At 35.1% G+C, this 13,093-nt stretch overlaps 1 protein-coding gene across 1 annotated transcript in view; it reads right to left on the bottom strand.

The window, feature by feature from the left end:
- Positions 1-13,093, bottom strand: part of LOC150100755 (FRAS1-related extracellular matrix protein 1-like) — a 198,325-nt gene that overhangs the window by 32,099 nt on the left and 153,133 nt on the right. The window contains exons 8-9 of the mRNA XM_090401883.1: positions 7,359-7,496; positions 6,746-7,155 (exon numbers count right to left, since the gene is read on the bottom strand). Of these exons, the coding sequence (XP_090258009.1) occupies positions 6,746-7,155; positions 7,359-7,496 (548 nt within the window). The remainder of the gene's footprint in view (positions 1-6,745; positions 7,156-7,358; positions 7,497-13,093) is intronic.

Raw genomic sequence — 13,093 nt, 5'->3', positions numbered from 1 at the left:
CCTCTTTATGAACATTATTCTAGCATATCAAAAAAAAAAAAAAAAGTTACACAACTGACAGATTAAGAGCAAAACTGGAACTGCTTACAAAAACATGATGAAAATGAAATATGAAATCCTATTAACCACCCAAGCATCTATCTGGATGAACCATGTCAGCTATCTCACACTACATATCTATGTTACTTCAATGGAATATCAATGATATTGCAATTTTAATGGACACTTCACATCCATGTTTAGGTTGACGACATACTTAGGTTTGACGACATACTTATACATCATAGCTGGTAGCTAATGACAGATTGAGAAAACTTTGAAAAAAAAAAAAAGTTAAAATGGCCAAAGAGTACTGTTTATCTTCTTTTTCCTCTGAAAACTTCAATGGATCATAATAGAAAACAATTCTGACCAAATTTGAAATAGTTTTTTCTTACATCACAAGATCCTCTGGAAATTTAGTCCAATTCAGACCAAAATGATGGGGGTAAGAAATCACTTCCTCCATTGACATCATTCAGGTGTGCACAGATTACACCATTCATTCATAGAACAACTATATTCCATCAAATATGGAATATAGTTGTTTTCTTACATTGATTAAGGATTCCCAGTAGCAGTTTCAGTAGAATCAGGCCAAAACAATAAGGTTGTAAACAAGGGAGAGAAAAAAAAAAATTAAACTTTCACAGAAACCACAACAGGCTGCATCACTAAACAAATTAAACCTATTTCATTGAAAAAAACATAAGTGATATTTTAATTTAAAAAAACATAAAGAGAAGAAGAAATAAAAAAAACACATCTTGCATGTAAAAAAAGTGAGTCCAGTGCTGAGAAAACAGAGGATTGAGTGTAATTTATAAGCAACTCAGATTTGTCTTTCACAGATACATGGTGATCAGAATTCATTGTAATAAATTAAAAAGACAACTACCATGTTAGAGTAATAACTTCAATTTAATATAAACTAAAATAATCACCTGACCTTACTATCAAGGTCATCATCTGAAGTATATAGATTATTATTATTATTATGAGCCTCCGTAGCTCAGTCCATATGGACGAAGCCCTTTGGTCACAAGGGAGATTCTTGTTCCATTGTATAAGGCTTTGATTAGGCCACAAATGGACTACTGTGCCCAGGTTTGGTCACCTGGTTTTCAAAAAGACGAAGAGACATTGGAAAGGGTCCAGAAGAGACTGAGTAAGATAGTTTCTGACCTCTGGAATGTCGAATATGAGGAAAGGTTGAGAAGATGCAATTTACAGAGGCTGGTGAATAGGAGGAAGAGAGGAGATATGATAAAGACCTACAAGTCAGTAAGGGGTTGTTAAAGGACCAATGCTCGAGAGATTCTGCAGAAAACAGTGGCAGATCAGAGGTCATCCCTGGAAGCTATTGAGAAGCAGGTTTTTTGCATACAGAGTTGTGAATGATTGGAATGCCTTGCCTGAGAGTGTGGTGTATGCAGAGAATTTGAGTGTGTTTCAGATGCAGTAGGATGAGCTGTACGTATGATAAAAGAACCTCCTAGATGAGTCTTTGACTCCATGGAGTCTTGGGTAATAATAATAATAATAATAATTTACAGAAAATGCAAGCAGCTGAAACTAACTCAATTTAATATTCTGATTCATTATTCAACCTAATTACTCTCTATTACATTGAGTCAAATATTTTACTCTTAGAGGCACCATCCCAAATGTGAGAACAGTATTAATTGGTTGGATGGATTTCTGATTTATATTGATGTTCAAATCACAAATTCCAACCATCAATACCATCAATAGAAGTTTAGAGGGAAGTAATAATAATGCTTTGATAGAAAGAAAAATAACCTCTTTTTTTTTTTGCATTCTGGGGATACAATATTTGTAATATAATAAATTTAGTTTAATCCTTTATCCAAGTGTGAGCAAACAAAGTTTGCACCTGAAAGTATCTTCAGGACTGGGGTAAGGTAGTACAACACTGGACAACTCATTGCAAAGGTGGAGCAAGCTAACATCACTCCTATCTCAGTATCTCCCATAATGCAAAACACATCTCCTTGCAAATATGTATAATGTTATGCATTAAGGGAAGGACCACTACCCAGACTAGTTTCAACCTTTTATTGAGGTCTCTTCAGTGGGAGCCAGGCCCAAGTGGAGATACCAGGCAGAAGCATTAGCAAGGTCATCTCTACCTATAGGAGCTGCTAAATGTGCCACATTTTTATTAAATTACTCTGGATTTAGAGAAAGATGTTGAAAGTTTATTTTTCACTTGGTTAGACTATAATCCCAGTCCTGAAGATACTTTCAGGTGCAACCTTTGTTTGCTCACATTCATAAAACTTTTTATTAAATTACTCTAAATCCAGAGTAATTTAATAAAAAAGGTGGCACACTGTTTGGCAGCTCATATAGGTAGAGATGACCTTGCTAATGCTTCTGCCTCATATCTCCACTTGGGCCTGGCTCCCACTGAAGAGACCTCAATAAAGGTCGAAACTAGTCTGGGTAGTGGCCCTTCCCTTAATGCATAACATTATACATATCCGCAAGGAGATGTGTTTTGCATTATGGGAGATACTGAGATAGGAGTGATGTTAGCTTGCTCCACCTTTGCAATGAGTTGCCCGGTGTTGTACCACCTTATCCCAGTCCTGAAGATACTTTCAGGCACAAACTTTGTTTGCTCACACTTGGATAAAGGATTAAACTAAATTTATTATAGTCTAACCAAGTGAAAAATAAACTTTCAAAATATTTGTAATATGTTTATGCTAAGAGCGAGAGAGAGACTAGAGATGAGAGTAATCTCAAGAAGAGAAATTCAATTTGTCTAGCGATTTGGACATCATCAAAAGTAAGAAAGGGAAGAATTTAAAATAAATAAATAAATAAATAAAACAAGAGTGAGTATTACTATAATTGAAATTAACAATGTGATCAGTACCTTTAAAGAATGATATGGAGATATCAGAAGTTAGGATTGTAGAAGTTGATATTCTGAAGACTTTGGTGATTTGTGTGGTGCAAGATTTGTCAAATGAGAAAGAGTAGCCCGCTGTTTCAGAAAAACTTTGTATTGGATTTGCAGTCAAATGGAAACAATTATTACTGCTACAAAAAGAATTGATCAGGTGAATGAACAGAGCCTTGTGTAACTCCTGAGCAAGAATCAGGTAAACCTAACCATAGGACCACATAATGCCACTAAGTATTCTGAATTTTAAGTTCCTTTTGTAAATATTGATTTTGTTTCTCTAGTCCAACTTTCCTAATAACAAAGAAACTTTCTCAGCTATTTTAATGTTCCTGGACCAACTGGCTTCCTCCAACTACACTGATATAGCAGGAAGAGATACCAAGATAATTTGATAGCAAATGGATAAACGATTTCACACAATTTGTTCACATGCCTACTAGAATACTAGAAAATCCTATTTTCCAAACATTCTTGATTATTTCCTCACAAGTGATCCTTCTAAGTATGCTGTGTTATTGTCATCATTATTTTATTATTATTATTATTATTACATGATACATTGCAGGAGGGTACACCATGCTCCACACAACTGTTACTCTTAACTTAATTCTCAGTCTACACTATATCACTAATCACCATCTGCACACTGCACCAGCTGGTTGTATGCAGGATGAAAAAACCCAAATTTCTGGAAGAAAAAATTCTGCTGTCTCCATTTTCCTAACTCTCCTTCAACTGAAAAAACGTCCATATAATGGTTCCTTTTGTTGTGATGAAAAGCAAACTCAGTTCTTTTCCAACTAATGGATGCACTGTCTGATTGTTCTTACTGCATCAAGAAAGCACATAGACCACATAATGCCATCAGCTATCCTGAAATTTTAAACTCCTTTATTTAAATTTTGATTTTTTTTTCCCTCCAATCTAAACATGCTGTAGATGTTGTTCCTCCTCCTCTAGACATTTCAAATCATAATGTATTGTTGATTTCTTCTTCTTCGTCTTGAGGAACAAATGTCTTAGGCAACATGTAATAGAGGAAACAAGAGGTTCAAGAGTTTTGGATTTTGTCATAGCATCAGAAGAGCTGATAATATCCGAGATGACATCTCTTCCCTGAATAGACATGCAGGAGTAGCAAAGAAAAGGGAACATATGTGGAATTGTAAGGCAGGTGATTATAATAGTCTTTGATATCAACTTGAGGTAGTTCCATGGAGGCAGAATTGGAAGGCCAGGATATCATTAGTGATTGGAAAATAGTGAAGGAATATTGGTTAGCAGCAATAGTAAGCTGTATTCCATGAGTGAAGAAGAGGACACAATTTGGTGTAAAGTGGATCACAAACAATATCAAACAGGAATTGCAGGTGAAATAGAGGTTATGGAAGAGATATAAGGAGAGGGGTGGAGAGCAGATACATGAAGAATATAAAACTAAGGCAAGGAGAATGACTAATATTGTAAGGAAGGTAAAACTGGAATATGAGAAGAGATTGGCACTAACATCCAAAGAAAATCCTAGGGAATTTTTAGCTATGTGGCCAGTAGGAGGAGAAATAATTATTGAAGAATGACAATGTGGGAAAAAATGGGAATAGAGTGACTGATACAGAGGACAAGTGGAGTTGTTCAATAAACACTTCATTTGAGTATTTCATCCTGGAGAAGTAAGTTTTAATATTAGAGGGATAGGGCAGGTTTGAGGTTTAGAGGTGCAAGAGGAGAATGTGTTCCAAATACTGAGTGCCCTGGATGTCAGCAAAGTTGTAGGACTGAATGGTATTTCACCATGGATTTTGAGAGAAATGTGCTAAAGAACTGACAGCTCCATTGACCTGGCTTTTCAATGAACGTCTGGCTACAGGAAAGGTACCCATGGAATGGAAGGAAGGTAAGATAGTGCCATTGCATAAGGGTAATAGCAGACTGGAAGTCAAATTATGTGTTTCATCAGTAGTTGTTAAGATCTTGGAGAAATTAGTGGGGTACCATATAATGAGTTGGACATATGGGGGTAATGTTATCTGTGAGAGTCGACATGGATTTGTTAAGGGGTTTACATGCTTTAGTAATATGATTGCCTTTTATAATAAAGTGACAAGAGCAGTTGATGAGGGAAAGGCATATACTGCCATTTTTTTGGATTTTGCAAAGGCATTTGACAGGGAATCACATAAGCTGATATTTAAGTTGCAGCACATGGGTTTAGATGTCAGGGTAGTCAACTGGATTCAGGATTGGTTGTCTGATAAGTATCAGAGAGTTATGTATGGTGTGGCAATATCATGGAGGTAGAAGGTTACAAGTGGGGTCCCACAGATCTCAGTACTGGGACCTGTATTGTTTAACCTTTATATCAATGACCTTATCAATGGATTGCAGGGGGATATTCAGTTGTTTGCAGATGAAGTGAAGCTGGTAAGGGTTATTAGTAATAGTGCAGATGCAGCAGCCCTGCAAGAGGATTTGAATAAACTAGACAGATGGGTAAATGAATGGGGGTGGCAGTTTAATGCAGCAAAATGTAAAGTCTTGAAGTTTGGGATACATCGATGGGAGGCTACATACTCAAATGGAGAAGTTGTACTGGAAGAAGTAGGGGGGAACAAGAGATCTGGGAGTGATAATTAATAGAAAACTGAAATTTAGAGGACATATTGCAAAAGTGGTGAAGGTAACCCAGAGGATTGCTGTGATACTGAGAAGGACGCCGACCTGCAGAGATAAAAGAGTTATTGTTCCATTGTATAAGACCCTGATCAGACCACACTCTTAGACTACTGTTCTCAAATTTGGTCTTCAGGATTTGAAGGGGATAAATTAACCGTGGAAAGGGTACAGAGTGAATAACAATGATGGTTTCAGGACTGTACAGTGTTAGTTATGAGGATCGGCTGAGGGAATGTGGACTACAGAGTTTGGTAGATAGAAGAAGGAGATGTGATATGATTGAAACTTTTAAACTGTTGAGAGGTAGTTACAGAGTTTCCATTGTGGAGTTCTTTTGCTTGGTGGAACAGCAGGAAGAAGCGATGACTTCCAGGGCCATCCCTGGAAGTTACAAAAGGAAGCTGTGAGCAAGAGAATGAGGAGTGGTTTTTTTGCTTGGAGAGTCTTTGAACCGTGGAATGCATTGTCTGATAGAGTGGTGAGAGCAAGAATGGTCAATGAGTTCAAGAGTGATATGATAGACTTTGTGTTTCCTAAGAAGGACATCCCACAATGAGTCTTTTGACTCCATGGAGGCCTGAATAATAATAAATAATAAACCAATCTTTAGCTGCAGATACATACTTAAAAAAATCATCATCCTTCCCAGAGGTCTGGGATGGATGACAATTTTCCAATAAGGTCTGAAACATATCTCAGTGCAATGGAATTATTTAACAAAATTAGTTCAACATATAATATGGGAACCATAAAAGTACTGCATATATACACATAGAATTTGAGTAAAGTTTGGGAGAATGTTCAGATTTCCAAAAAATATATTTAATAAGCAGAAAACTGAAATATTTTGGATTTAACTTACTTGAAAAGGAAAAAAAATCAGTAAAACTATACATTATACAACAATCAATGTATCAAATTTATACTTCTATTGATGTATGAACTCAACTTTTTGACTTTGAATTTTTTTTTCTATGTTTTCAATGTTATTGTTTTTATGAAGCAGAATTACTTGTTCAACTTGTTGAAACATATCTCTAAATTATATTGATCCATTAATTAGAATGTTTAGTTAATTAAAACTAAATATACCTATACTCTGATTGCTTGTAACTGATGAATCCATTCAGAACATCTTCAAATGAAAAGTTAAATACTTTTGTGAAATGCAAACTACGTTCATGGCCAGGAAGAGGTTTGGTATTTTCCAAGTATCCATTATGAGGTTGCTGTGAAATATGAAAAATTAACTCTGCTGGTGAAGTATCCTCATCTGTAACAGCTAATATAGAGTCTGTAATTGCAACTCTTTGTGTTTCTTCCACAATAATAGATCTTTTCAGAGATATTTGAGGAGGAAATGTATTTTTAGGAAGAATTGTAATAAAAATTTCACGTGCTATTTGTTGTTTTATGAGAGGCATTCTGTCAGTGACGATAATGCTTAGAAAATCTTCTCCTTCATTTGGACCAATTTCTCTGCCACTGTGAACATAATATACCTAAAAATTAGATAACATATTTGAATATTACTATGAAAAACATAACTTGTTGTTAAAGAAATATAAACGCAGTGATAAAGTATAATGTATAATGAAAAAAGATTTTTATCAGCATATAGCTTATATGATTTTTAAAATAATTTTTAAAACCTTTATGTATAATTAAGAAGTATATTTTCATTAGTTCTTAACAGGTTCATTACCTTATTTTTTTTCACTTCTCTCTGTGTGAACTGCATAACCACTTTCCCATCTACAGCTACAATACCTTGTTCTGGAACTTTGGTGAGAAAAAACAAAAGTGAAGAACTGTCCGTATCAGGATCTTGGGCTGATAATATCTAAATGAATATGAAATAATCTTTTGTTAAAAGATGATTTATAAAATGAGATTTAAAATAAGATTATTGAGCCTAATTTCAAAAAAAAAAAAAAACTAAAATTGAGTGCCTTTCCAATGTATAATTTAGCATGTGAAATAAGCCTGTCAGAAAGTAAGATCTACATTTCTTTTTTTTCTCTAACTATTAACATTGCTCATCACAGTTTTTTTGTTTGCTTTTTTTTAATATACTACAAAGATTTTTAAGAAGATTTATATGTATTGTTTCTACTGATTACAATCTTGATTAAACACTCTGCTTAAAGTCTGCACATGCAGTTGTTTCATGTGTGCAGTTTTATTGTTTACTACATTAGGATAAAATATAAAATAAAATAAGAAAATAATTTTCCGTCAAATATAACTTACTATTTAATGCAGCAAAAAACACTTCATGCAACTAACCCACAAAGTAGAGTCATATACAATTTGGACTTTTTATTATATGTTATAGAAGAATGACTTCTGCAATTGAGTTGAAAAGAATTGAATCTAGTAAATCAGTGTGAAACTGCATCTAAATAGAATGTATTAAAATTGTCAAGAATTTAATTCTTACTGGGTGAGATCTCATTAAAGCTTGAAACAGGCATCTCTAAGAAGTGACTCTCACTTCATACAAAATAGACAATAGACATTCCTTTAGGAAATGTTTTTCATTACAGTGGATACTTGGGAAAATCTTGTGGAAACGGCAAACTGATTTCATATCACAAAGTTACCTCATGCAAATTTTTTTGGTTTGTTAACAGTAGTTTGTGATGATCAGCATTAGCTTCTTAAAGTCATATTTTATTAATTTACTTATAAATTACAAGCATTGGACAATGCATTGGACAAAGAGATGCACATACAGTATTATATTAATATTTTGTATAGGCTTATGAGAGACTGTCATATGATGAGTTGGTAATTAAAGACTTGAGTTAGTTGGACAGGAGATTGGCTGTCAGGTATCAGCAAGTTGTGTATGGTAAAGTAATATTTTGGAAGAGGTTTCTAGTGGTATCAGTGGCAGCTCGTACAAAAGCATTACGACACTGCAGCATCCCCAAGGAAAAAATGTAAAAATTAAATTTTGTTTGTGTTTATAAATAATAACAATGCTTACAACATTATATAAATGCATTACAACATTATATAAATGCAATACAACATGTTAAAGGTTACAGCTTATATTTTGACAATAATTGAATAGTTAATAATTGGAATTGTTCGATTAACACTTTAGATTACGAAACAAATGCACTGCAATCTAACACAGTGTCAGAATTACCATGTTAGGCCAATTGCAGCTAGCCTCACCGATATTCATTTGCGCTTCTCATTACAAGTGATTCCAACACTGCTCGTTTGGGCAGTGTATCGTATGCTTGCGAGCGTTATTTCTGTGAGATACGAAACTTTTATTATTGGTGTTTGTTCATGGTGAGGGTGAAATATTTTTAATAAAGCAATTTTTTAATATGTAAATTTATTTATTAATAAATTGGTTACCGCTTAGGAAAAAAAAAGAATTTAAAAAAAAAATTTTATTTTGTATATGCAGCACCCCCCCCCCCCCACTTAAAATTTTCACCGGCCACGATTGCAGTATGTTTTGAGGCTATTACTGTTTAACTTATATATTAATGACAGAGCTGTTGTTGTGGTCAAGCAGATCTGAACTAACTTTATGAGTAGGCATATACATGGAGCTACTAATGCAATGTGAGGTTAAAGTTTTCAAAAAATTAATAAAGGAAAGATGGGATGCAAAATATACAACTGGTAGGGTGGAAAGGAGGTAAGATATCGTCTCTGTTGTAAAAAACTAGATTTAGAACATAGCACTACCATATGAAAAATCTATCCATGTGTCAATCTGATAAATACCTTTCAACAGCTTAAATGTTTCAATCATATCCCCCTTCGTCTTCTATCCATCAAACAGGAGTTAGCATGCCTTCAGTCTATCCTCATAACCAACATTGTGCAGTCTTGATATCATTTTTGTTATCAGCCTCTGCATCCTCTCCAAGGTTAATTCCCTCCAAATCCTGGTGACATAACATCTAAGCTCAGTAATCCAGATGTGGTCTGATCAGAGCTTTTATAAAAGCTCTGATCAGACTACATCCAGAAGAACTATCACCGTTTTATCTTTATGGGTCAACATCCTCTCAATATTGCAGCATTTCTCTGAGTTGTCTTCATAACTTTTACAATATGCTTGCTTCCTCCATGTCATTCAGTATAACTACACCAAATGAGTATGAAGCATCCCATCTATGTAGGCAAAGATAGTGATATTACTTAAGGAAGTTACAATGTACTTCATACATTAATTAGAATAACTTTTAATTAATATTTCCAATATTTTGGCAGAGTCAAATTGTCATCAGCAGGGAACAATGAACAAACCGTTATATGCATGCAACCCTTTGTTGTTCTGCTAGGATACCCTTATCTTCAGTCTTCATGTCACCTTTATCATCTCTTATTCCTTTTACAGTACTCTTGCCTCCATTTCTAAGCTTTTTCAATAGCCTTCAGAATATTGTACCACCTTCCTGATATTTATTTTCTATATACCTAATAACTTTTGTTTAGCTACTTTTACACATGGCATCTGCCAACTTATTTGCTAGGAACTTTCCATATGCTTTTTTTTCTTTCCTGGGATTGCTTCTTTAACTTCTTGTATCTATTATAGTGTTCTTATTTTTCTATCCTTGGAGACTGCTTCACTTGTGTGCCTTCCTGGATGAATGAATCAATGTTTTTCTATCCTTGGAGACTGCTTCACTTGTGTGCCTTCCTGGATGAATGAATCAATGTTTTCTTCAGAGTTTCCAACTGAGACTGGAATGTTTGGTTCTTGTTTTCAAACTACTTAATTTTTCTTAAATAATATTTGTACATACAAATAAATAACGGAAAAACTCACGTAGAAAAAAACTACGTGAGTTTTTCCGTTATTTATTTGTATAGTTATGTCTACTCACGGTTTACCTCTTTTAAAACTTAATATTTGTACAGTTGAGTCCACAGTTTTCGTGTAAAATATGTTTCGTGTAAAACTTTCTTACATCATGAAAATTATGGTCTGCACGGTTAGCCTAATGGCTTTGCGCTTCACAACCATATGCCTGGGAAAGGAGTGTCCCAGGTTCGATTCCCGTCAATGCCGTGAGGAGCTCAATGAGCCAAGTTAGCCGGTCTTGGGCATGGACAGCAGGGTTTTTTCCGCCAATTTATCTGGTATTTTTCATCCCACAAGCAGGCAAACCGGTCTGAGGACACACACACACACACGGACTACAGTCAGGAATACTGACCCAGCCATAGGTCTGATTCGTCAGCCTATGTCGGTTCCAGAGTCCAGATAAAATTTGGAGGGGCTAGATGGTACCATGAACTCCCGCATAAAGGGGGAATGCTGTATCATCACACGGAATATATTTATTTTATTTTATGAAAATTATGGAAAAAACAACTACCGTGTTAAAGTAAAACTTTAATTTAATATAAACCAAAATAAACACCTGATGTTTCAACCTTCACATTAAGGTCATCATCTGGAGTATACACATATATACAAAGAAACAAGCTGCACTATAATCTACATGGTATTTTTTTTTCACCAGAGGTCAGGCCAATAGTTGTAACAGTTGGTCAGTAACTTTAACATGCCATGTAGATTGCAGTGCAGCTTGTTTCTTTGTATATATGTGTATACTCCAGATGATGTGTGAAGGTCGAAATGTCGAGTGTTTATTTTGGTTTATATTAAAATAAAGTTTTAATGGTAGTCTCCATAATTTTCATGATGTATTCTCATCACCTTGCAAGCATGAAGGAAAGGTTTCTTACATACTGTTCTTTTCAATGTGATATTCATTTTTATCCAACATAGCAAGTGATGATCACCTCCAATTCCAACCCTCTAATACAACAAGAGTGTATTAGAGGGTTGGAATTGGAAAAGTTTTTCATTTGGTTATACTATAATTAAAAATGCCAAATAAGTATATTCTTGATTTAATCCTTTCTCCAAGCATAAGCTAAGAATATAATCTTGATAACTTTAATTTATAGTATAGCCAAGTGAAAAAAAACATTCAATATCTATCTGTAATCCAGAGTAATTTGATAATAAAGTGTGACACCTTTTTACTACTTGTATATAGATAATATATGAATTTTGCATTACTCAACCTTTATATCTCTTCTGGGTCTGGCTCCCACTGATGCAGTTTTGCATGGATGTGAGAAGTCCGTTGAAGTGGTCCTATGGCCATTTCAATGGATGCCTTTCCCTGGAATATGAACAGCTCTACTCAGTGATAGGGTGAACTTCCCACCACTGGGCATGTCACTGAGTAGAACCACTGCTGAGTATTGCATTAAATGATCCTTCAGGTCACTCACTGAGATAAGAGTGATCTGGGGATTGCCTGAGTTTTTGGAGAATTCCCTTTACTTATATTGTGAGAAATTTGCTGAAGTGGTTTCCACAGAGGTGGGGGCCACTGAGCTGAATGCTTTTCCCTGGGATATGAGTGGCTGTGCTTGGTGGTGGAGTAAGCCTGCCATTGGGCAGAGGGTTCTTCTTGGTGGCAAGGTGAGCTTGTCACTGAGTGGAACCACTGCTCAATTTCTTGTCCTGGAGTGATTCAGGTCAGAGGTAATGAGTTTAGTAGTGATCCTTTAGGGTCATGGAGTGAGATTTAGAGTGATTTTGTTTAATTTTGATTTTTGATTAATGTTTGATTTTGATTAAGTTTTTGGAGAGATATCCCAGTACTTAAACATACCTCAGTAAAGGTCTGGGTTTGGCTTCCACTGATGACATTTATTAATGGTCCTCATGGGATTTGCTCATCTTGGGGAGTAGAAAGATTTTACTCAGTGGTGAGTTTTTGCCACTATATATATATATATATATATATATATATATTATATATTATTCTTGGAGATGTGTTTTGGCATTAAAGGTAAATATTAAGATTAGTGATCGGAGCTTGTTCCACCTTTGCCACGAGTTGCCCTGTTCCTGCACTACCTGTGGGATCAGTTAGACTTGCATCAATTGCAGGCGCAAACTTGACTTTTAGTCTGTTTGCTTACTTGGGAAATGGAGTAAAACCAGGTTTAAATTTGCTTGGTATCTTTAACATATATTTATACCCAAGGTAAAAATACTTTCTACATTTATATCTCCTCCAGAGATTTTTATTTAATAAGGTTAAAACACCTTATGGTAACTTGTTTTGGCGAAATACTTACAAGCTCTGTATTACTAAATCTTGGTATTTCTAAGCCTAGCTCCCACTGACGAGACCTCAATAAAGGTCGAAACCGGTCTGGGTAGTGGCCCCTTGCCTTTAATACAAAACATCATACATCCCCTTCTTGGAGATGTGTTTTGGCATTAAAGGTAAATATTAAGATTAGTGATCGGAGCTTGTTCCACCTTTGCCACGAGTTGCCCTGTTCCTGCACTACCTGTGGGATCAGTTAGACTTGCATCAATTGCAGGCGCAAACTTGACTTTTAGTCTGTTTGCTTACT

This window comes from Typopeltis vanoorti, chromosome 12, assembly GCF_054136105.1.
Source record: "Typopeltis vanoorti isolate ZY-2024b chromosome 12, IOZ_Tvanoo_1.0, whole genome shotgun sequence".
Classification (NCBI taxonomy): Eukaryota; Metazoa; Arthropoda; class Arachnida; order Uropygi; family Thelyphonidae; genus Typopeltis; species Typopeltis vanoorti.
The sequence above is the reverse complement of the archived record's forward strand: the minus strand, read 5'-3'. Positions and strand labels throughout refer to the sequence as shown.